The sequence below is a fragment of the Sciurus carolinensis genome, chromosome 13 (genome assembly GCF_902686445.1).
Source record: "Sciurus carolinensis chromosome 13, mSciCar1.2, whole genome shotgun sequence".
Classification (NCBI taxonomy): Eukaryota; Metazoa; Chordata; class Mammalia; order Rodentia; family Sciuridae; genus Sciurus; species Sciurus carolinensis.
In genome coordinates this window covers 62,910,902-62,936,401 of record NC_062225.1, presented here as the reverse complement: position 1 = coordinate 62,936,401, position 25,500 = coordinate 62,910,902, and the positions used below count along the sequence as shown (strand labels likewise).

General features: G+C 32.3%; 2 protein-coding genes across 3 annotated transcripts in view; one reads left to right on the top strand and one right to left on the bottom strand.

Annotated features, from left to right (window-relative positions):
* Arhgef33 (Rho guanine nucleotide exchange factor 33) overlaps positions 1-6,683 on the top strand; it is a 116,404-nt gene extending 109,721 nt beyond the window's left edge. The window contains exon 19 of the mRNA XM_047523082.1: positions 6,528-6,683. Coding sequence (XP_047379038.1) covers positions 6,528-6,606 — 79 coding nt within the window. The 3' untranslated portion in view covers positions 6,607-6,683. The remainder of the gene's footprint in view (positions 1-6,527) is intronic.
* Sos1 (SOS Ras/Rac guanine nucleotide exchange factor 1) overlaps positions 1-25,500 on the bottom strand; it is a 124,973-nt gene that overhangs the window by 25,548 nt on the left and 73,925 nt on the right. For both annotated transcript variants that reach the window (XM_047523075.1, XM_047523076.1), the window contains 9 exons: positions 24,807-24,917; positions 24,628-24,726; positions 15,116-15,243; positions 13,673-14,328; positions 5,145-5,226; positions 4,000-4,122; positions 3,619-3,722; positions 2,229-2,451; positions 941-1,060 (listed from right to left, as the gene is read on the bottom strand). In XM_047523075.1, coding sequence (XP_047379031.1) covers positions 941-1,060; positions 2,229-2,451; positions 3,619-3,722; positions 4,000-4,122; positions 5,145-5,226; positions 13,673-14,328; positions 15,116-15,243; positions 24,628-24,726; positions 24,807-24,917 — 1,646 coding nt within the window. The remainder of the gene's footprint in view (positions 1-940; positions 1,061-2,228; positions 2,452-3,618; positions 3,723-3,999; positions 4,123-5,144; positions 5,227-13,672; positions 14,329-15,115; positions 15,244-24,627; positions 24,727-24,806; positions 24,918-25,500) is intronic.

Sequence of the window (25,500 nt, the reverse complement as noted above, 5' to 3'; positions counted from 1 at the left end):
TAGTAGATTTGGACAGTAGGAAAAATTAGTTAACATGAAGATAGAGCTATTGTTCAAAAATAAAGACAAAAATAAAGATCTTTCTCAGATAAGCAAAAACAGAATTTGTTGCTAGCTGACCTACTGTTCAAGAAACAATAAAGGAAGTTGTTCTCGGTCTGAAAACAAGGGATCCCAGATGGTAATTTGAGTTCACACAAAAAGCATCAGTAAAGGTAACTGTGAAATTATAAGAAGTACTATAAATGTATATTCGTGTTCCTTTTTTGTCTTACCTGACTTTAAAAAGAATTGTATAAAATAATGTATATAAATATATAGGGTTTATAACACAGAAATGTCATATACGTGTAATATGTTATCAGTAACAGCACAAAGGAGGTAGGTGAGATTAAAGTTGTAATAGATTAAGAGAATAAAGGCAAATGGTAAAGTAATAAATGTACCAATGTATTGTTGGATCTGCATCAATAATTAGATGTTATATGCATTATAATACCATGAAAAGGGGAGAAAAGGGATAAAACTATATAGGAATAAACTACTATAAACCTAATGATAAGATGTATGTAGTAAACCCTAAGACAATCACTAAAAGAAAGAAACTAAAAAAATTAAAATCATTCATAAAATTAAAATGCTATATTAGAAAAAATTCACTCAATGCAAAATAAAGTAGGAAGAGAAGAACAAAAAGACATGCAACATATGCGAATAAAATGGCACTGAAGTTCCTAACACATCCAACTGCAATAAAACATAAGATTGCCAAGAATACTTACTTCTGGGGCTGGGGTTGTGGCTCAGTGGTAGAGGGCTTACCTAGAATGCACCAAGCACTGGGTTTGATCCCCAGTACCACATAAAAAAACTAAATAAACAAAATAAAGGTATTGTGTTCATCTACATCTTAAAAAAAAAAAAAAAAAACAAAACTTACTTCTCAAACCACAGAGTGAGATTAGTGGTATGTCGAATCATTTTCAGAAGATTTGGAGAATTAATTTCTTTGTCTTCTTTTGTCCACACACTTCCAACTAATTCTGATGGCTGTACAGCTCTAAAATCATCACAAAAATGCTACATGATACTTTTCCCTCTAACATAGACAGTGTTTTATCAAGTAAATTAAATAAATAAAAACTAAACTCTTGCCAAATAAATTTTCCTGTCACCAACAAAAAGGTTTATAAAAACAAGGTCTTAATTAATTATACATTTTTCTCTATAGATTTTTTAAAAATATATTTTAAAGATGTACTTTATTATTGTTTTAGACAAAGTTGATATTTTTTGCATAATATCTTCTCTAGCAATTATAAATATTGTTTAATAAATGAGGGTGACCAATTAAATAATGATATCTAATAATTAGTGCAAAGAGGGTACAGTAGTCACTAAAATTCATAAATATTTACTTTCTTCCCCCTTTTTTCTTTCTTCCATTCTGTATAAAGGTGTGGAGAGAGAAACCTACCACAAAGAGTCCTTGAAAATATATTCTAACATTATCATTTTGGGAATATGATGGGTTTTAGTAGGAGATATATAAATTTATCTCTTTTTTTCATTTAGTTATTAAAAAGTAAGTAATCTGCATTCAATCCCTGGTACCAAAATAATATTATTATTATTGATAATAAAAATCATTTGATATTCTAAATAGAATTTAAAACCATAAACATTTTTTGAGATAGTAGTTATATCAATGCTGAATAATAAACTGATGAAACCTATAACTGGCCATGACTTAAGTTTACCAGAGCAGGAGCTACAATTATTGAGTTTTTACTTTGTGGTAGACAATGTGCTAATAAGCACTGTACATATATTGACAATATCTTATAAACCTTACAATTGCCCCAGAAGTAGAACTAGCATTAGCCTCATTTTACTCTGGAGGAAACTAAGGAACAGAAGAAAAAGGTTACATAAGGACGTTAAAGTTGCCTAAAAATACCAAGCCATCAATTGGTAAAGTCAGGATTTGAACCTAGCTTTACCACTAGGGTTGACTGCAGAAAGAGAGATGGTATAAATTGAAACAGAGCATGGGGGACACCAAGAGAGTGAAAGAACCAGAACTGCCTGCCAAGTCTTTTTACTACTAAACATTTCATTTACTACTCAGTCACATCTTATGACAATGCTATACAATAGGAATAGTACTGCATTTTAATAATTAACTCTTTTGAAATGATTTTCAGCTTGAATGTCAAATTACATACCGGTATAGATCTGATTCAAGTAAAGTGAGTTGTCGAGCAATTTCTATTGGGTGTAAGGTGAGCAGGTCAAAAGTCTCTATGTGCCCGGGTCTGCTTATATGCCACTCAACTGTGGGAGGTGAACTCTGAAATGTAATATTGTGACCTGGCCCATTGTCTCTTGCAATTTTTTTCCTTTGGATTATTTTAGTGATGGATTCAACCCATTTTTTCATTGCTTTACCTGAAATACATTATGTTTAAAAATGACATTTAAATACTCCTTATTTGATAGTTTATCTTTTAAAAAGGTATAAAATCTCACAAGTGATACCTGAATGTATCTTTGCTAGTAAAAGTTCAAATGATCAAAATAAAAACTGGAAGTTCCCTCCTCTCAGTCCCCCATCCCAATCTCATTCTTCTCCACATTGGTAAACTATTCATAGTTTAGCATGTATTCTTCTAGATCCTTTCTAAATAAAACTAAGAAGTAATTTATTTGAGAGATTTTTCACCTCTATTGTTCTCAACTTTAGTTCAAAATATTATTTTACAATATTTTCCCCAAAAGGTATATTCCATACAGGTTACAAGATTGATAGATTATACACATTTACTAATCTAATTCACATCACATTTTATAAACCAGTCTTTAGAGGACTGATTCCCAATATTAAGTATGAATTTTGATGCTGTACAATAGAATAAAAACAAGTTAGTCTAGGACATCCTAGAGCCATATAGTCACAGAATTTTGGAAGGGAAACATTGGAGATCATCAAATCTAGCTCCTCATGTTTCTGACAAGGAAAGTGAAATCTAAAGAATCAAAGTGATTTTGCCCAAAGTCATGTGTCTGGTTAGTGGTGATGTTAAATACAGACTCTAAGAATAATACCTTCTGCCACCTCTCTGATTATCTCTCTTCACCAGATCTCCTTAAGTGGTATTATAATTGTAGAAGAGTTGCTACATGCCTTAGGCACACTTACTTTTAGATAAGTAACTTAGCTTCATTGAGGCTTTTCTAATCAGTTCTAAAAAAATCCAATAAATTAATTTGCTAAATGAAAATAAGTTTGAGTCAACAGAATGATTATTGAGCAATCTATAGGTCTAAATGTTGTTGGATGAAAATTTTTAACTTTTTAAAATGATTGTGCTGTAACTATTATAAAAAACTTGGGGACAAGGGATGTAGCTCAGTGGTAGAGTACTTACTTATTATTAGCATGTGTGAGGCCCTGGATTCAATCCCCAGCACCACAAAAAATAAAAAAATAAAAAATAAAAATAAAAAAATAAAAAAACCACATCTCTAACAACATTGAGCAATAATGGCATCAACTGACAGTCACCATATTGTAGTTTTATTACATATAAAACAAGGCCCTTAGGAAAAACATACCTCTTACTGTTCCAATAAATTCTTCCATTCGTTGCAAAAGATCTGCATCTCTTTCAAAATCATAAAAGTGGTGCTCTACCCAGTGCCGACATACATTTAATACTCTGTAGTATTAACATAGAACTGAATTACATGGGAACTCAAACACAAATGTTTATCAAAATGATGATACAAATAAAAACAGAGTAACTCATCAATTTAAAATAATCTTATCAGTGGCTTAAGACTTTCAAAATTCTGTGTTAATTAGGAATAATTTCTGATAACTGCTCTTATTTAATTCATATTATTTATAATTTCTTCCTTCGGTCCTTATGTATTTCAACTTTGAAACAAAAGTCTGAGAAGACTTATTTACTTCAGTTATTATTTAATGCTTACCGCAGTTGTACTGGTTGTATATATTCTTTTCTAAACCTTTTTAGTTCTGCACTCAAGGGTTGATCTCCATTCTCTATAGCTATACGATCAGCTTCTGTTGGCTCAGGCTCTGGAATTTCAAACCTATCATAAAATAGAAAAAAATTAATGAAATATTAATTATATCAAATTATATAATAGAAATCCACAAAACTTTTAGCCAGCACAACCAAGAGATTACTGTTATTATGCAATATATACATATATTGATACATTACATGGTACTTGATTGATATGTACAATTTTGTTTTTATCAGTTAAAATTAAAAAAGGAAAAGAATACTATTAAAAATTACTAAAGATATATACATCTATGAAAACCAGTGAGGCTCCTATAAAAGCAAATGATAATATTTTTAAAAAGAGGTTAATACCTGACTATAGGTGAAACTAACTAGAAACGCAATAAATGCATGCAAATATCTAAAAAAATTAATGACTATATAGTTATGGAATTGATGTTCAACTTGGTTTGTAGAATTACTCTAAATCAGCTGATAATTTCTAAGGGCAACCAATGCTTGAAAAGTGGATTACTCTTTGGATGGATAAAAACACTCTCCTGGATGATAGTATTAAACATATTTACAAAAATTAGTTTGGAGTATCTAAATCATCAAAAATTGAATATCCAGAGTCTAAATTATATAGCCGAGCATAGTGATGCACACCTGTAATCCCAGCAGTTTAGGAGGCTGAGGCAAGAGGTTCAAAACCAGCCTTGGCAACTTAGTGAGGCCCTATGCAACTTAGCCAGACCCCATCTCTAAATAAAAAATAAAAATGAGCTGGGGATATGGCTCAGTGGTTAAGTGCCCCTGGTTTTAAACAAAAACAAACCAGAATCTAAATTATACACATCGACGTAATTCTTTTTAAAGTGATTAATTCTATAAATGTGAATTTTCAAATACTAAATTTCCATGTTAAAAAAGGGCACCTATTTTTATTTAAATAATCAAAGGTAACATGATGTAAAAATAAATGGATTTATTTTAAAAGTGCTCATGAACTACAATTTAAAGCTCATCCAACATATTCCTGAACATATAAGATTGTTGCTCAATCTCTTTTAAAACAATTTAAACATTTAAAAATCAACAGACCTTTCTATTATAAGACTCAGTAGTTCTTGAGGTTTGCAAAAGGATCTGTATGTTGTAAGAAATGTCCGAACAAAATTGGGATCTAAAAAGAAAAAGGAAAAATATTAGAATATTTGATTCAGAATGTTTAAAATTATTATTTACATCTTTAAAGTAAATTTTAAAAGTCCCAAATGTTTTAGCATGGAGAATGTTTTGGATTTTGCATTGTACTACTAGCTTTAGTGCTTTCTAAATCAGTGGTTAAAACGTTGATATTAAAAATTTATGTCAACTTATTTCTTGCTCTCTGCACACTGACTAGCTGGTCTTAAACTTATCATAAACTTATCTTTAAAATCATGTTAACAGAACAGACAACTAGAAATTCAATCTTATAAAGTAGATTAAATATTGTCTTTAAATTATTTTAATTGTCAGAGACCTTACCTAGAACTCTGGAAAATGCTTACAAACACCTGTAAGCTATTAAAACTTTAGAGGTACTAGAATTGTACAAATCATTGCTTTGGTCCTGTTTCCTACTTTTAATTCCTTTTGTATCAAGTAATCACAATGAGAATTCAAATCATAAGAAGAGTCTCCAACCCTTTTCCTGAAAGGTCCCACTTTTCATTCACATCTGAGATCCCTTCCCCAGGCCTGACTTACTCCTGTTTGTCCTTGACAGTATTCTCCCAAGTTATGGAGAAAGACTGTTGTCATCAGCAGAAGAGCCCTGGGCTGTGGTCTTTTGCATAAAGAGGGGGAAAAACCCCACTCGCTTCTGTAATTCAAATTCCATCAAGGTCCTCATTTAGTTATAAGAGGAGGGGAAAGTTCATTGACTTGAGTCTTTTTTTGGAAGCAGTCTCCTATTTATATAGTGGACTAGTAAAGTCTAATTTAATGGAAAATTCACTGAGGATAACAAATGCCTTTATTTTTTTAGGCTACCCACTGTGGATCAAATTTTAAAAGAAATATATTGTCTTTTATTAGCATAGAACTTAGCAAAATCAGAATGTACTTGGAAAATTTTTATTTAAGCTGATTCTGATTAAGAACCACTCTAAATTTAACCCTAAAATATTTGTAACATTGTTACCTTTTTACCCTTGCAAATTCACAGATTTATTATAAAACAAAAAAAACTACTTCTAATTTATTGATATAGTGGTCAAAAAGATAATGAACTGATTTAAATACCAGATAATCTTGTATTTAAAATTACAATACTTTTTTAAGTTAAAGAGAAACTTACAGAATAACAGTACATTGGTTTTAAATGTTCCATTTTCCTTTAGCTTCTGAGGCTGGAATGGGTTACTGATAAAAGTAATTTAAATACATATAATCCTTTAATAATTTCCTTTCTGTTGGTATTTTATTGTTTGTCTTCAGTTACAGAGTTCCTCAGTTAAAGACTAATGTCTCATCCAGAAGAAAAGATTTTAAAACAGAAGGCTGTACAAGATTTTAAAACAGAGATTTATATCGGTTTCATCACAACCCTCCCTTTCAAGAATCTTCTTCCTGTTCTGCAAATCTATTTGTAAGGTGAGGCTCCTTTAAAAAGCATGTATTTAGGAAGCAAAAGCAGTGGCCACAATAGGGACACTGAGCTGTCACTATTGGAGAGAGCCCATACCCTCAGTACAGAAGTCTCCAAGTATCCCTGATCTGTGTTCCAAATTTAGAGTGTCCCCCGCTCCTGCTTTAAAAGAAAAGTTTATTTCAGCCTAAAGATTTAAAATCAATATCCACATTTATTTCTTCTCAAATGCCAACCAAAATCAGGCTAAAATGTGGGATTATTAAAGGTACTTTTAAGTTGAAAACAGAATAAAGTAATTAAGTGAATTAAAGTATGTTTTATGAAAACTATTTTTAAAGGCAAACAATTTTAAAACAGATTTTTCATCCTCTTAAGCCAAAACCATTTAAAACAGACTTCATCTAAATAGTACTTTTGTAACTGATGATATGCCTCAGTGCCACACCACTCAGATGGGATCAAGGCAATTGTTAAGGTTATTATGTAACGTTCTCAAGGAGCTTTCACCTAATTTATTCCATATGATTTCTTTATGCTTAGTAGGGCAGGTGAGAGAAGTAACTAAGACTTATATAACGTCACACAGTAGAGTGGCAGACCTGGAACCAGAGTCTGGGTTATGTGATTGCTGATTTGGTGCTCTTCTCTACCATAATAATGTAAACTCCATGGATTAAAGGATCCCTTAAAGTTTCCTTAGTTGTGCAATCTAAACATATAGAGTTAATCCATGAGTTACATAATCACTATATAAATTTGCATAAATGATTAATTCAGAATGTAGCTGTAACACCTAATCTTGGTTAAAGGCAACAAAGTCATTGAAAAACAAGCAGGCTAACTGTGATTTTGTAACTATGGATAAGCCTTCTTCCAGATTTTAGGAAGCAGCAGCTGTACCTTCCTGTACACTGTATTCAGAAGAGGAGTTTCTGGAGTTGGCAGTGAAATAAACACTTCCACAATCATCACTGTTGTAGTAGGTGTTAAGTGACTCAAGTCTAAGTTGTTTTTAGTTTGGAAGTAAGAGCAATCTTGTGAAGAAAGAAAAAAACAGCAAAATCAAAAAAACCCCAAAAACTTGATAAAACTTTAAGTACTTAAAAAAAAAAAAAAAATTTAAAGGCACCTATATTCCCAGGCTTGTGTTAATGTACATTCTATTTTTAGTTTAAAGCAATGAAAAAGTGTTAATGAATGAAAAATTTGATAGGCCATAGCCTATATTTGAAATTCTACACAGAAAAGCATACATATTCCAGAAACTATTTTTATTTGTTGCATTTATTTCTCTATTTCAATGACTGCAACATACACCATGCCACATTAACCACTAGAGACCTTTATCTTAGTGATGATGTAAAGATCTAAAATAATTTTATATGTAAAAAATACCCATCAGTAAGGACAGGTCATATAATTTTTTGAAGAAAACAAAGTACCTACTTCCATTTATCAAGCAATGATAAAAGCTAAGGCATATTGCTGGTTGGCTGTGGGGTAGCAGTTATCTACCTATAGTCTAAAATGATGTTTCAGAGACCAATGGAAGGCAAATACATAACAATTCAAAGGCCAAACTGCACTTGGCTTTGAAACATAAGTATGAACAAATATTCATAGAGAAAAATAAAAAAGCAGCCTACTTTGATAATCTCTTTCTGATTATCATTATCACTCACTCACAGAGGTAATTCCACAAATTTCACCCTTAAACATGATCCCTAATGGATTTCAATAAGCAACAAAAAAACTCTGTTCATTTTATTTTCTGCCTCCTCATCAGTAATACTACTCTGCCACTTGACTTTCAAGTCTTGCACTAAGATTTCCATCATGTTCACTAGTTTCTCTGCTTTCCCCTCCCAATATAATCTGCCAACTCTACTGTGAAGTCCCTGGGCTAGGTATAGATAATTTCAAACAGAAGCTGTGGTTATGACTTTCTGTTGACCTTCTAGCTGTGTCTGTCTTATTTTACTGTACAATTCTTTAAAATCCTACAAACTCAGAATATTCCTACATTAGTGTTCAGAATATAGCACATAAGATTTGAGGTGATAAATCCGATTCTTCTTCTTGTGTACCTATTTTGTTTGACACTTGACTTTTATTTGACAAGGTCAATGTGATTTATGAAATATTTATTACATTAAAAGCTATTTATATGAAGAACACCCCTCCCCCATCCACCATAGCAACTCTGTTAATCAGGATGTCTGTTCATGTGATAATACTCCCTTTAATACAGCCATTTAAAAGCTACAAGAAACAATAAGCTCCTCAGCAAGGATTTATAAACAATCACTCTTGAATTCCTGAAAAAAGGAAACAGACGCTATGCTGACGCACAAACACATAAAAAAAAAATCAGAGAGCTTAAAAATAGAACACCACTGCCCTATAGATCAAAAAATCATTCAAAAGATTTTTAAAAAGTTAAAACACCCAAACTGAGCTTACGTAAGACACAAACTCAAAAATCTTCATTATATGAAGATTCATATATATATATATATATATATATATATTCATTATATATGAATGCATACTATAGCAGTAAATCTTTTTTAAAATTCCATCTTCTATAAAAGTGAAGTTCACCATGCAAGAGAAACGCCCTTTTCTCATACTCCAATATGAAAAACTGTTATTTTCCACATAATGTCAGTTCTGAATCACTATCCTTATCTGAAGGTCATCTCATTTTTCTAAAAGAGACTGCTAACTGGATATTCCACCACCATCCTTTTCTCTATCCATGTTGTTTTAGGTCTCAATGATTAATTTGTATTTTACTGTCCACAACAACTCTGTGAAGTGAACTTCCTAGTTTCCTTTTGTGTTTGCTTACTCTAGATAAGAAAATAGTCTCTTCACACCATTGCCAGATTGAGAATGATTCACCCAACTGGATAATTCTCACTCCTATCCCACCCTGCCAGTGTTTGGACTGGATCTCTCAAAGCTCTGATATAGTTAATGAATTACTGTATATCCAGAAACACTGAGCTGAAAGACTAGCTATGAATTAGATTCTGTATCAGATCCTACTGCAGTCCTTTACATGAATTATACACTTTCTAATTCACCTAAATTTTTTTTTTTTGCAGAAAAATTTCCTTTTACAGAACAAGCTACACCAATAAACTAATGACTGGATTTTTTGAAAAACAGAGTGATAATAATGATCTAAATATACAACTATGCATTACAATGGCAGTTTACCTATAGTTAGAACTTATCTTTACCTATTTCAATCAGAAAAAAGTTAAACTGACTGTGTTTCCACAGTAGACCTGTGTTTGCCCAGAAATGAACAAGCATTTATATAATTAACAATTCAAACAAGTAATTCCCTTTATTTTTATTCTTCACTATATATAATTTAAAAATTCTAATAAAGAAAAACTTCACTTTGTATGAATCACTGTAACATGGTAGAAAGTATGTTGAGTCAAGAAACCTAATTTCTAGACCTTCTTCTGCAATTAACTGATGATATGGTTTCTAGAAAATCATATAACCTTCAGGGTCCATGAGTTTTTGTCTACAAAATGAGGGCTTGGACATCTCTCCTTACATTAGAGATCTATAGCTCTCTCTTGTAGATTATCGTTAAAACAAAGAATCAAGTTAGCTAAAGCTATAGTTAAGTCTGAATTAAGCAAGGTTAAACCAGTTTCTCTTCTGTTTTTTATGACAATGTCTGACCAAACTATAATAATCTAAAATATGTCTGTAGGTGGTATCTTATATAATTAATTATTAAATTTTCTCATGTATTCTATACAATGTCTTTTATTATAATTCTCTATAATAAAAATGTGCAAATTAAACTTTAGCTTTTGCTTCAGTGTAAGCCACAATCTGTACTGTATGTTCAACAATAAAAATACCTACTAACCAACTAACCAATCCAAAAATCCCTTTTTTCTTTGGGGAAGTTGAAGAAAGGTAATAGAAGAGTAGACCAATTGTTCTTAAGACAAATAACTGGATCTGTTATCACAGCAGGGAGGACTTAAAGTCCATTTCAGCTGGAAGGGACCTTGAAAATAACTGCTTTCTTGTTTTACTGAGTTAACAGATGATCTCCTAAAAGTACATTCTATATCATCAGTAAACAAATCTTGAAGAGCTCAAAAGAGCTAACAATTAACAATAATTTGTGTGTAATACAACTCATGAAAGCTGCTGGTGGATTCCAGTTACATTAGTAATAACATTTATGACATAAAACGTTCAATTATATTTCTAAATAATGAAAAAAAAGTCAAAAAATTTAGCCCTACTACTTCCAAAACTAGCTGACATTTTTTTCCCCCAGAAATTACTGGAAGGAATTTTTTTTAATTTAACTATTTTAAAAAGTAAAATGATTTCATCAGTTTAAATCTCAATACTTTGTCAAATTTCTATAAATTTAGAAACTTAAGTGTTATAATAATTGTATGTAAAACCATGCAAAATATTCTATTCAAAAGCTAAGAATTGATAAGAGAGAGAGAGAACAATTATCAATAGTAACTAATAACACCATGACAAAAGTGCTGTGACCACAGACTTTAGCTAGCATTGTGCACATTAAGGAATGAAGACAGGAAAAACTATCAGCTTGTTCAAGTTAAGTTTGCTTTACAATGTGCTCATTCAAAAAATAAATAAAAAGCACAGTTCCCCATAAATTTAATTGTAGTTCTGCAATTACTTATTAAATATCAGAAATGAAATATAGCAGTTTAAAGAAAAAATTTTATAATTAACAATCAAGTTTTATAGAAACAATTAGTTTCAAAAATTTAGAATTTAAAAATATTTTCCGACCACAGTCCCAACCATCAACTTGTGATAAGATATAATAGGAATCCTTTAGGGGTTGCCACTTACATTGCTTAATAGGAAAATAATTTAAAAATTCTGTCCTTACAGGATAAAAAAAGTATTAATTTTACTCTAAATAGTCTAAGAATTCCACTCCTCCCAAAAATATTTAGGATAAAATGAATAGTTTAAAATGTTATTCTGGATCATAAAGTGTAATATAAAAGGTTAATGAACATTAACTAAATAAGTAGATCATAAAAACTACCGAACACTTACCTCTTAAAAAATACTTTATATGTAAGAAAAAGATGATAAAACCTATTTTTTCACATAAATATTAGGGTGCTTGTTTAAATTTCCTGTGCTTTCTAAAATTTTTTAATAAAAATTTTTGATCAGTAAAATGATCATAATGACTACAGAAATTTCTAGGTGAAAAACTACAAAAAACCTGAAACCATAGACTTCTCTTATTCATTCAATATGTCTTAGCTACAGCCTACTGCTACTGAAGGGTATGTGTTCAGAGAACCCAAACTGCTTATAAAATAACCTATGGAAAATACTATCATTTTACTAAGGAAAAAGTTTGCTAAAGGACTACCAGTGAGAGGCCAAATAAAAACTGAAACCAAAACAAGATAACATTGGCTCATTTATCCCAGAAAGATATGGAGATAATGAACAGACTATATTTATAAAATGGTTTGTGACCACTGATAAAAATGTTATTTTAACTTAATTTCACTCCTTGTAATGTGGCCCTGATAGACCATATAAGTAGTTCTGATTGTAGTTAATAAATTGAACAGATTAACATTGTTGAATGCTCTTTATTCATTTGATAAATATAATGGATATATTTAAAAGTTTAATTTAACTGGTACTATACTAATTTCCAGAGAGAACTGAGAATCCACTTATAGGACTTCAAAAATGGAAGAAAAATTTCCCTAGAAACACATTTCTAGAAGTAGGAATGTATTTAAAGAAGTTAGAGGACTTACCTAGCATGTGCCAGGCCTTGGGTTCAATCCCTAGTCTCCTTCTCCCCGAATTACAAGGAACAATAAAGAAGTATGGGGATGGAGGTTAACTTTAACATTTAACAACCTAAGAATAGCATTTATGTTACTGAGTTACATTTGATTTTAAATCATTTATAATAATCACTTAATAATAAAAATGCTTTGAAAATAGGTTTACATTTATATTTGCAAAGAGTTTTCACATGTGGTATTATTCCATTTACTGTGCCTAACAACATACCAAGGTAGCTGTTTTATGTTGATTTTTGAGAGGAAAACTAGAGTTCTGTGACATTAAGGGACTATGATAGAGTGAAGTTTCCAAGTCTAAGTTCAGTGCTCTTTCCAATACTCACAACACAGAAAATTTTACAGTTATCAAACTTCTTAGTATGTGGAGAAATTAAAAGTTGAAGAACAGATGATGTTATTCCATTAGAAGAAATGAAATTACAAATTATCATTACATACGTTCCTTACTTCTCAGTCATAATATTTGATTCTGCCTATACCAATCTTCCTAGCTTATCTGGGCAGGTTTATTTCTAAAAGTTGCTCTGTTAAGGTGAAATTGTTTTCTTAAGTAGCACTGGTTATTTAAAAAAAAAAAAAGAAAAAAAGAGAAAGAAGGAAAATAAAAAGAAAAAAAGTGCTGAAATACTTAAACAGAATTGCTAAATTTAAAGATTTAGGAATGGGAATTATAAAAAAGCAATGTGGGGATATTTTTCCTACCAGCACAATTCTGGTGATATATGTATATTATAATTTCTGCTTATTTTATGATCTCAGTGATCAAAAGAGATGAAAGAAAAAAAGAGATAAAGGAGTATAAAACTTTTAGACACCAATGATGATTTATTATTAAGTTTAATGTTTCCTCTGCTTTCTTACTGGGTAAATTTAATCAAGTAACCTCATTTTCTCATCTGTAATTCCTTCAGGTTTAAAATAATGTATGTAAATGTGGTAGAAAAAATATACAACTTCAAGGCAATATGAAGTGGTGGTTTTAGCCAAAGAAAACGATCTCTGAGAATGCAGAGGTCTCAGGTTGTTATAGGCACAATAACCCACGCAGCAGACAATCAACTATAAGCAGAAAACCAAATAACAGGCAACTTCATATTTCTTACCTGCATACATATGGTATGTTAGTCTCTCTATAAGTTTAATAACAGTTCCTGCTTTGATAATTGGAATTCCAGCCTTGGGTTGCATGTTCTCTTCAAATATAATGTTCTCTTCAGAGTCAGGTTCTGCAAATCTATACACATCAGCACTAGGCAGCCTCATCTGCTCCTCCTTCTCTTCTTGAAGCATTGTTACATCAAGCATCCTTTCCAGTGTACTCCGGTACTGTAAAGATATCAATGCTGCCATCCAATTGTTTTTCTCTTCAGCTGACTTGGCAGAAAATATAACACTATTTTCATCTTTCAGAATTATTTCAAAAGCATGCTTGTATTCATTGGTGTCATCTTTATCATTAATTTGTACCTTTCTCATAAAAAACTTTTCTTTAAGACGATATTCTGCATTGCTAGCACCAGGAAGTCTTGGCTGCCCATGATTTGATTTACAACAAATCATTAAGCCATCAAAGAGAAATATATGTCTCTCATGTTTAGCTCCTACACGTGTAAGAGTTCCTTCCATTATAAACTCATTGCAACATTGTCCGATGTCTTTTCCCTCCCAACCATCAATATTCTTCTGAATCTCGTTCATTTTCTTGATTGCTAGCTGTTTTCCCTTCATTTGCTGACTATAAAACCGACATGCAGATTCACTGAGATAAAGGAAAAGACATTATATTAGTACACAGATAACAGATAATCTACAATTCATGTAAATAAGGGACAGGGTAAAAGTACATTTTAAAAAGTCACACTGATAAGGTGTTTACTAATTCCCCAAGTATATTAGTGGTACACAATTATGCAATTTTGGAAACTAAAACAACACAGAAAAATTTTCAGTGCTCTAAAAAGAACAATGACTACTGACAAAATTCAACCATATAAATTCAGCTACAGTATGATTATTTCTACTTTGGCTACTAAATATTTAGGATGCAAATATTTAAAAAGTAGCCCTAATATAGTGAAAAAAAAAGTATTTTAAGAGATTAAAGTAAATTATTTAGAAGTGTTTAAATGACAAAGTTAGAAACACGTAGCACGTATTATAATTAGGAAAGTGGAAGTAATGTTATCTGAATTAATGCTTTGAGTTATATAATCCCTAAAATAAAGGGCATTACTAATTTTACTTTGACAGAACAATGATGCTGACATAAATCTACCCGATACATTTTGCTCTATCTCTCCTTTAGCTTACCAGTTGATTCTCAGGAGGTCTTGTCTGGGAGTTTGAAAGGAAAATGCACAAATATGAAAGGTTTTTCAAACAATAACAAATTCTCCTGGCTTTGATGTCACTTCCTCTGAAAGACCAAGCTTGTCACTAAAACTATTTTCTTCATTGTTTACTTGAGGAGGGAACTGGGATCCCTGAATTTACACCACAATATTCAGGGTGAAAAGGAGGATACTTTAAAAAGTGAGAATATTCACCTCAGTCTTCGTTTTGCAAGACTTTTAGAACATATTTTTTCCATACCACTTTGAACATTAAGCAAAGCTGTTATTGCTTGTTTTAAACATTCCTTGTCTTCTTGATCTTCACTCTTTTCTTCTAACTGCTGTAAAGCCAAAAAGATAAATCTGAACCAGAACAGTTTCAGACAAAATAATAAAGCCATTTTAGAATTAAAAATAACAATCATTCAATGCTTCCTACCACAATTTTTTTTTTTTTTTTTTTTTTTTTTTGCAGTGCTGGGGATTGAACCTAGGGCCTTGCTTGTAAGGCAAGCACTCTACCAACTGAGCTATATCCCCAGCCCCACAATAATTTTTAATGTGTCTAAAATAAATTCTTTTAAGAAGTGATCTTCTTCATTGTGTATTACTATATGAATTAACATGCAATCAAGTTTTCCATATTAAAGCATAAAACAAGAGCATCAATGTTAAAAGATGGATCATACCTGTGACAAGCAGTAATGCAAATTTCTTAAATTGCCCATTACTGAAAAGAAACAAGAGGCATAAACTGTCCTTTTAACATTGCAGAACTTAGCACAGCACTAGGCACATAGATGAAATTTTTTTTTAAGTGTGGAATTTGGACTTAGGTTCTGTTCCTATATTAATTATTGTTGTAGAGTATTACAATGATAATGCAGAAAAATATACAGAGAAGGATGCAGTATAGTGGAGAGAAACTTCAAACACAAAATGTAGGATCTAAACAAAAATTTTTTTGGACACAGGGCCCAGGCTGGCCTTGAACTCCTGGGCTCAAGCAGTCCTCCCTCTAAGCAGGACTGGGACCACAGGTACATATACCACACCCAGCTCCTAGGATCAGATTTTGACTCTATTTCCATGTGACCTTGGGACAAGGTTCTTGATCTCTTAGCCTCATATAAAGAGACTTACATAAAGCCTACTGTTTCTCCTTTATGGGGGTAATATTAAAAATCAAAGCACTTTGCAAATGGTAACGCTTAAGCGTAAGTTGCTTTCCTTGTAGTTCTACTACAGAATTAGCAACAAAATTAGTGTCATGAAAAACTAAACACATTGATATTGAGTAAAGTTAGGAATATACACATTCACGAAACTCAAGATTGTTATCTATATCTATTGTTATCTATATCTATTGTTATCTAAGGATCAAACCCAGTGCCTCACACGTGCTAGGCAAGTGCTCTGCCACTGAGCACTTATCTATAAATGACAAATCTATGTATGCCAGAGAGAAAGCCTGTACTTCATAAATAACTAATGATCAACACAATAAGATAGGCAATTAACAGAAGTATGAGTGACAATAAGTGACAGTAGTTCAGTAGTGTTCTAAATCAGTTTCTGGCTACCAAAGACTTAAGAAATAACATTAATGATGCTTTCACGCAATCATTTAAGAAAACCTACTTTCTATCATAAAGGAAAAGACTTGAGAAATAAAACCATAAAATATTCAAAGTAATTATAAAGAATTTTACTTTTCAATGAGCTTCATCATTCATTACTACATCAGCACTTGATGAATTTTTGTGACAAGGTCAACACATTCCTTTTTGCTTCAATTGATAAAAATTAGGTACATGCACACACACACACACACACACACACACACACACACACACACACTCTAATGACCTGTGAAAAGTAACAAATATCTTAATGTCCCAAACCATTTTTATAAAAATACTGTACTTAAAATGTTTAAATGTTATTCAGAAGTAACATTACAATGTTCATTTAATACAATGTAATAATTTTATGATAAACAGAATGTAGTATCTACTTAATACTGAGCTTTTATTATTCAAATTTCTTATATTCATTATTAAAAAGTTACCATACTTTTTAATTTTTTTGTAGGTGTAGACGGACAGCGTGCCTTTATTTTATATGTTTATTTTTATGCAGTGCTAAGGATCAAACCCAGTGCCTCACACGTGCTAGGCAAGTGCTCTGCCACTGAGCCCAGCCCAAAGATATACCATACTTTACACCAGAGGCATAATCTGTATTTAAAAACATATTCAGTCATGTTAAAGAAAAATCTATACATGATATTTGCCGATAGAAACGGAAAGATATTTTCCAAAATCAAATACCTTTTACTTGTACTACTGCTCTTCACTATGGCCAATTAAAAAAAGTTTGTGGCCAGATGTACATAAAGGAAGATTCTAGGTTTTTACTTAGTGGACATTACTAGTAGTCTGAAGGCTGGATTTGGGGTAATCTCTTAAAGTACTTTCCATCCTTATCATTCTAATCTGTTTACCTCTGTCATGGCAGAATTTTTGGAAACAAAATGTTGGCATCAACATTATCAAGTTTAGGCTTCAAAACACAGTAGGTAATATAAGAAAAGGAAATTTAATAAAGGTATTACTGAAGAGTGAATTATTTCATTCAATTGAGAATTTATGCAGTAAATGCCAGAGATATTCAAGTAATAAGATATAAGGCAATTTTTCAGTCTTAAAGATTTGGCATTAGTAGCAGAATACTGAGCCTTAGCTACTTAGTCCTTGATATTTTTATATTACTAATCCAGGCAAACATATCTAATGTCATACAGAAGTCTAATACAAACGAAAAGAAATTATGAAAGAAAAATCCATTTAGACATGCATTTCATTTTTTCTAAAAATGTTCAAGTTTGAGTCATTTACCATTTAACTAACATTCTGCATATAGAATATAATGGGATCTCAAAAATATTGTTAAGCCCAAAGTATACATTCATAAAACTTTTCTGTGAAATTATTTTTAAATATCATTTTTACTTTCATAACATTAGATAAACATCTAAAATAAATTTTGGTGTAATAAATGACCTTTCTTTAAGCACATTACTTCTTTTATTTCACAGCTAATTTAAACTGGGCACTGATGCAGAATTATTCAAACTAACTTCCATCAAAGGGGTAGCCTACTGTTGCTACAGAAACAAAGCAATACAATTAGTATGTAAATGAGACTCAACAATGCAGCATCCTCATTACCAAGGTGATATTCAATGCTATGCTTTCCATGGGTGCCTATTTAATAACATTGTACAAAAGTAGCAATTTAATTTTATAAATGCAGTTTATTTAAACACTTTTTGAAAATCACCAAGTTCTAAGATTATATTGCCATACATGAGATTGTGTTTAATCTCATCAGAGGAATCATATTCTAAAGCCCAATGAACTAATATACTCTACAGAGATGACAAAAATTATCTTTTCACAGGAAAGGAGTCACTTTAAGCAGTAACTACTTTTTTTTGTCCCTTAGAAATAAGTAGAGGGTTGTGTACAATATAAACTATAATGTGCCAATAAAAAATGTGGGGGAGGGCTGGGGATATAGCTCAGTTGGTAGAGTGCCTGCCTCGCAAGCACAAGGCCCTGGGTTCAATCCCCAGCACCACCCAAAAAAAAAAAAAAAAAAAAAGAGCTGGGGATATAGCTCAGTTGACAGAGTGCTTGCCTCTCAAGCATAAGGCCCTGGGTTCAATCCCCAGCATTGCAAAAAAAAAAAAAAAAAGTGTATTGTATGTACAATATGCATATGCAATATGCACAGTCTATGTCCCAGGAAAACCTGGAAGATGAATGTTATCAAACTTAATGAGCTGTCAAAGGAAAAAGCTATTCATGATGATATTCAGGAGAAGAATAAAACTTGAGATTGTTTTAGACTAAAATAAATTGTTGTAGCTGGGCCAGGCAGCACACATCTGTAATCCCATTAGTTCAGGAGGCTGAGGAGGGAAGATCACAGGTTCAAAGCCAGCCTCAGCAACTCAGTGAGTCCCTAAGCAATTTAGTGAGAACCTGCCTGTAAGTAAAAAATAAAAATGAGCTGGGGATGTGGCTCAGTGGTTAAGCATCCCTGGGTTCAATCCCTGCCTCCCCCCACCAAAAAAAAAAAAAAAAATATTATGAGTTAAATTTATCAACAAATACAGGGTGGCTTCCCTTTGTTTAAAAAATATATGAATTCGTGCTTCTATTTCTAAAAACCAATTTTCTTCAACATGACCTTATATAAAATGACACCATTTACTTGATGACATAGACAGGCAAAATTAGAACCCAAGATTCTTAACTCTCAGTCCAAAGACCTTTTCACTATGGTAGCCATATAACTGAAATGGTTTTGAAAAACTATTCAGAAATAGGATCTTTGCAGATGAATTAATGTGCAATGAGGTCATGCTGGAGTAAACCCACTGACCTGTTCTTTAAAACAGAAAGGAAAGGGAGATTTAGATGCTGACACGGAAAATGTGCAGTTGTGAAGAACTTGTTATGAAGATGGAGGCAAAGATTGATGGTTAGCTATAAGCCAAGGAACACTGGATTGCTGGGATTCACCAGAAGCTAGGAAGAAGAAGCAGGGATTTTCCCCATCCCTTTTAGAAGTGGGCCTTGCCCATACCTTGATTTCAGACTTACAGCCTCCAGAACTGTGAAAAAATAACTTTTTATTTATGTATTCTTTTTTTTTTAATTTTCTTTTACTAACTATATTTTTGATTCATTGTACACAAATGGGGTACAGCTTTTCATTTCTATGGTTGTGCATGATGTAGTCACCCCATTCATGTAATCACACATGTGCATAACGTAATGGTGTCTGTCTCATTCCACTATCTTTCCTTCTCCCACCCCTCCCCCTCAATTTTTAAAATATATATATTTTTTTAGTTGTAGATGGACACAATACCTTTATTTATTTATTTTTCTGTGTGCTGAGGACTGAACCCAGTGTGAAACAAAGTGCTCTACCACAGAGCTACAACCCCAGTCCCAATTTTTATCTTTTTTAAGTCATTCTGTGATATTTTTCTATGGCAGCCTTAAGAAACTAAGACATTAATGCACATACAACAATATAGATTTCAACCTGATTCTCAAAATAAAGAAAACCAACTTTTTCCTAGGTTACATGGACTCAGCATATTAGAAAAGAATAGGGTAATTCTCTATGGTTCAAAGTCATCCTGGATGGTTTTTTATCTTGGGGAAATAAAAGAAACAAAAAATAATTTTGTTGAACCAAATTCTACTGATTTGCTAACCTTCAAGATACAATGTAGTTTTCAAAAATTCATAAAAGAAGTTTTTGCTTCATAAAATATTAATTTTAATTTTTCAAACTAATCAAAGGGTCCAAAGTCTTGACTGCTAACTTCAACCATTGAGTTTTTCTTTTTTTTTCAGTTTGAGTAGCATTAAAATCATACTAATTATCTTTTTTTTTTTTTTTTTGCGGTGCTGGGGATTGAACCCAGGGCCTTGTGCTTACAAGGCAAGCACTCTACCAACTGAGCTATATCCCCAGCCCCTAATTATCTTATTTTTTAATAAGTAAAATTATATATACTTATGAGGTACAATATGATGCTTTGATATGTGTATACATTTAGGATGGCTAAAAGCAAGATATTAACATATGCTTTACCAAATATACTTCTATTTGTGGTGAGAATACTTAAAGTCTACTTTTCTCTCCTAGCAATTTTCAACAGTATACAATATATTGTTATTAACTTTAGTCACCATGATATACAACAGATGTCTTAAACTTATTCTTCCAAACTAAAATTTTTTGTCCTTGATGAACATCTGAATTCTCTTACCACCCAGCCTCAGAACCACTGTTTTACTTTTTATATGAGTTCAAAAGTCTTGCACTGTTAATTATGAGACTTTATCTTTTGAACTTGTAAAGTTTACTACCCCAAGTAAAAGTAATTATAGAAATTTTACAGTTAAACTTCTTTTAAAATATAATACACTTGTAGGGATTCTAAGGAAAACATTATTTGCATTCATTTTTAACAAGTACTTATAAATACTAGACACTGTACTTAGACATGAGAATTCAAAGATAATAGAGCTTGGTTTCATTCCTCATAGAACAGAGTCTAATACCAGGCAGACAACAAACACGGAACAAGTTCTACAAAGAGTTGTGAAGAGAGTAGGAAGCTTAGTGAAAGGATCAGCCTATGGAAGCAAGAAAAACTTGAGAGAGAAACCAACACTAGAACAAACTCTTCGAACTTCCTAAATAAAAAGGGAGGTTAGAAGAAGACAAATTACAAATAAACGAGGGGGAAAGGACATACAAATGAATGGAACTCTGAACAGATTTGGCATACCCAGAGTTGCTAAGTGATTCTTTATGGCTAAAGCAGAAGGTGGGTAGAATTAAATACTAAGAGATGAAGTTGGAGAGAGAGCTGCAATAAAGCTAAAGAATTTAGACTTTGTTACAGGTGACAGAGAACCAATGGCCCGTTCCAATCTGGGAGTTCCAGGAGGTGATGGCTTCTGATGAAAGGGCCTGAGCTGATCAACAAAGATAGGAAATACAGGAAAAAGTATAGATTTGGGCAGATGAGGTAGGGCAAATGTGATGAAAGAAAAATGTTAAGCTTAACATATCTGCAGGACAAGAAGAAATAGCACTAGTGATAAAAATACTCAGTATTTATGTACTTTACCATATATGGTGTATTTTTATGTATATTACTGTGGTTGACAGACCTACCCAGTGAAATAAGCATTTCATAAATAAGGAAAGCAGGACACAAAAAGATGAAGTGACCTGACTCAAGCCACACAGCTAGCTAGTAAGCTACTGAGCTAGACTACAAGAAGAAATATCAGTCCTCAATATAGTTTAAAGCTTTCAAAAGTTTAAAGCTTTCCACTTTTAGATAAACTGTGGTTAGTTTCTGTCACTTCTATCTTAGGGTTTTCCTGCCTCCAGTTGCCCCAATTTTGTGCTATCATTGCTGAGTCTAGAATTACCAAGCTCAGACTAACACCTGGAGCATGGCAATTCCCAAAAGGGGAAAAAAACAAAACAACAAACAAACAAACAAAAACCAGAACCAGGAAGAATCATGTAGTTGGAAAAAAATCTTCAAGTTGAAAGGCCTTTCAGTTCATTTGATGGAATAAGAATCCTCATGATAGTTTTCCTAAGAAACATTCACAAATGCATCACATTTCAAAGGGACTGCAAGGTGTAACTGACTTGGGAAATGCTGCTTTACTGTGTAATTTTACAAAGATGTTAGTATTCTAACATACACTGAACATTTCTAGGAGCATAACTGAGGATGCAGTAGTCCCCAAATATTTGACCACTGAACAACCCCCCTTTAGAATATCTCATGAGACTAGTGTCCTAGAGAATACTTTGAAAATATTGTTAAATGAAAATATTTAATTAAGCAACAAATACAAATTAAAGTATAAGCAGTACAATAATGCTGAGAGAATTCAGCAAAAAAAAGAATGATCACTGCCAGGTGCAGTGGCACACAACTGTAATCCCACCAGCTCAGGAGGCTGAGGCAGAAGGATGGCAAGTTCAAAGCCTCAGCAACTTAGTGAGACCCTATCTCAAAATAAAAAATAAAAAAACTGGGCTGAAGATGTGGCTCAGTGTTTAAGCACCACTAGTTCAATCCCTGGTACCAAAAATTAAAAAATGATCAGCATCTGGATTAGTTTCCTGCCCAATGTATACTGTTAATTTTGCAATGTAACTTTAGGCACTGATATGAATCAGGAATATATATCCCTAAATCAATAGAAATCTTGCAAATTGCCACAAGTTACAATTAATTGCTTGTTTTGGGGGAATATGTAATTTCTTATTAAAATGACGGGGTTTCAGCCAGCATGGTGGTGCATGCCTGTAATCCTAGCCACTTGGGAGGTTGAGGCAGGAGGATCATAGGTTCAAAGCCATCCTCGGCAATTTAGCGAGGCCCTAAGCAACTCTGGGAGACCCTGTCTCAAAATAAAAAATAAAAAGGGGCTGAGAATGTGGTTCAGTGGTTAAGCGCCCCTGAGTTCAACCAAAAGAAAAAAACAATTTGAGTTTTATAGCCTTCTGAGCCTTCATCAAAGCATCTTGTTTTTATTTATAAATTATAACTGCCTTGAGGTTTCATATGGCCTTTGCATCTTTCAGAACATCATTACAGGCTCAGGTAAAAATCTCTACCAGAGAAACCATTACAAAAAAGGATTCTATATACAAAACTATAACTGTCTCATCATGACTATGGTTTTCATAATGAATTCTTTATAAAGACTTATACTAAAAGCTTCCCCTTGATTACCTTCTTAAAATAACCATCTTTTATTACAAAAGACCTTAAATGGTAAGCTGTTTGCAATCTTGAACAGATTACTAAGAGCTTTATAATTGTGCCTGGTGATTAAATATTACCCTTTTGCTCCCTTAACTCTTTCCAAGTTCAAACATTCCTAATTGAAATCTAACTGAATTAAGTCCAAATTACTACAAGGCAAAGAGACCAAAAACTTATCAAATATAAATACTCCGTGAAATTTAAAACTGAGCTCTCTTAGAGTTTACCAAGTAGTGGGGACAAAAATGCTACAGGGTATAAAAATGACTGACTTGTCTTTTTCTTTCCTTTTTGCAGTATTGGGCATTGAACCCAGGGCCTCCCACATGCTGGGCAAGCTACATCCCCAGTTCCCTTTAAAAATGCTTAATTTTCAGACAGAGTCTATATCTAAGTTACCCAGACTAGCTTCAGATTTGTGATCCTCCTGCCTCAGTCTCCTGAGTAGCTGGGGTTAAAGACGTGTACCACCCTGCCTGGCCTATCAATCTTTTCCTAAGTGCCTATCAGTTGGGGCTGTCCACAGATGATAGTGTTAAGATAGGTTGAAAACAACTGATAACTTACCCAGAAAAGCAAATGCCTATATCCCAATTTAAGGAAATAGTAGTATTAATGCATGTCTTGTTTTGTCTTTTGAGGGTTAGGTCCTTAAAAGTAAACAGAATATGACTTTGGACTATACTACTGAATTATACTTTATATAGACTAAGGTTTTCCTTTTCTTTAATTTTAGGGCATAACAGGAAAAGGAAAAAAGAAAATAGACCCTTTCCTTTTGGTCAGTGCTTCTTAATATTTTGAATGGAGGTCAAAAGGGTGATTTTTTTACTGGAATTATTATACAAATTCACTGCTTCTAAAGTAATGATAAGCAGTTTAGAGAGACAGTTACAAACTTGAGCTCAGAAAATTAGGTGAATTAGCCATCCCCATTATTTCATCCTTATTCTCATTGAGAATATTCCTTTATCTGAGTCCCTGAATCTGCTGAGGTCACCAAATGGAGATTTGGAAGCATAAATCCAAGGTTATTTTCAAAAAATCAGCCACAGAAGCAAAAAGGATACAAGATAAAAATACCTGACAATTGCTTTTAAATTCACTATAGAAATTGGAGAAAATATGCTACTCTTTTGCAGATTTATTTAACTGGAAAAAGAAAATGGGTACACATCAATGTACACAGGTGCTCACATAATTTACAAATGTATATTACATGGATGGGGACCATAACTCAGTGTACGGTGCTTGCCTAGCATATGTGAGGCTTTTCTATCACATTTGAATAGTTTATAAATACCAATTAGAGTTTTCTTACCTTCAGAAGTTCAAAGTAATGCAGACAGTGGTAAACAGGGGCTAGAAGTAGCCTGGGTAAAACATATTGAACAGCTTCTTTGAAACCTTCGCCTATTGACTAGAAAAGAAAGTGATTTAATTTTTTTTTTAAAGTTTACTTTTCAGACATCGTACATCTTGATTTAAAAATTACTGTACCTGCAAATAAAGTGCTGCCCCAGGCTTTGATAACTGACTAAGGAAACGATCATGAAAACCAGGTCGTAAAATATCTCGAGCATATGATTCGTATGGATCAAATGCCAGTTCCTTAGAAAATAAAGAAGTTAAAACATAAACAATTTTTTTCCAAGGTAAAACATAAATAACCTGCCACTATAAGTAGAAAAGATTAAATTATGAGCATATCTATGCTAGTATATGATATATATATATTTTTAAACTTCTAAATAAAAATTATGACTATTAATTATAATTTTAATAGAATTAATCTAGTATTTTCAAGTAAGACAGTAAATCAGTTTTTTTCTGATGAGCAAATAGAGCCCTCATATGTTGTGACACCCCTCTTTAAAGGATTCCTTACAGTATAAGAGCGGCAAAGAGTGGCACTTAGTTCTCTGGAAAGCAAAGAAAGCTTAACTTGAACAACAAAGAATATAGGTAACAATAAGGAGGTAAGGCATAAATGTTTACTGCTACCAAAAACTTGTTTTTTCATAGTTTTTCTTTGTGTTGGACTTTTACTTTCATATTTTGTAAGCTGGAGATAACAGTTTCTTTTACCTAAAATACACTGTTATAGCTTTCATAAAACCATTTAATCCAAACTGCCAAAAAAAATTATCATTATTACTAATATTGCTAGTCATGAATAAACTAAATTCTAACA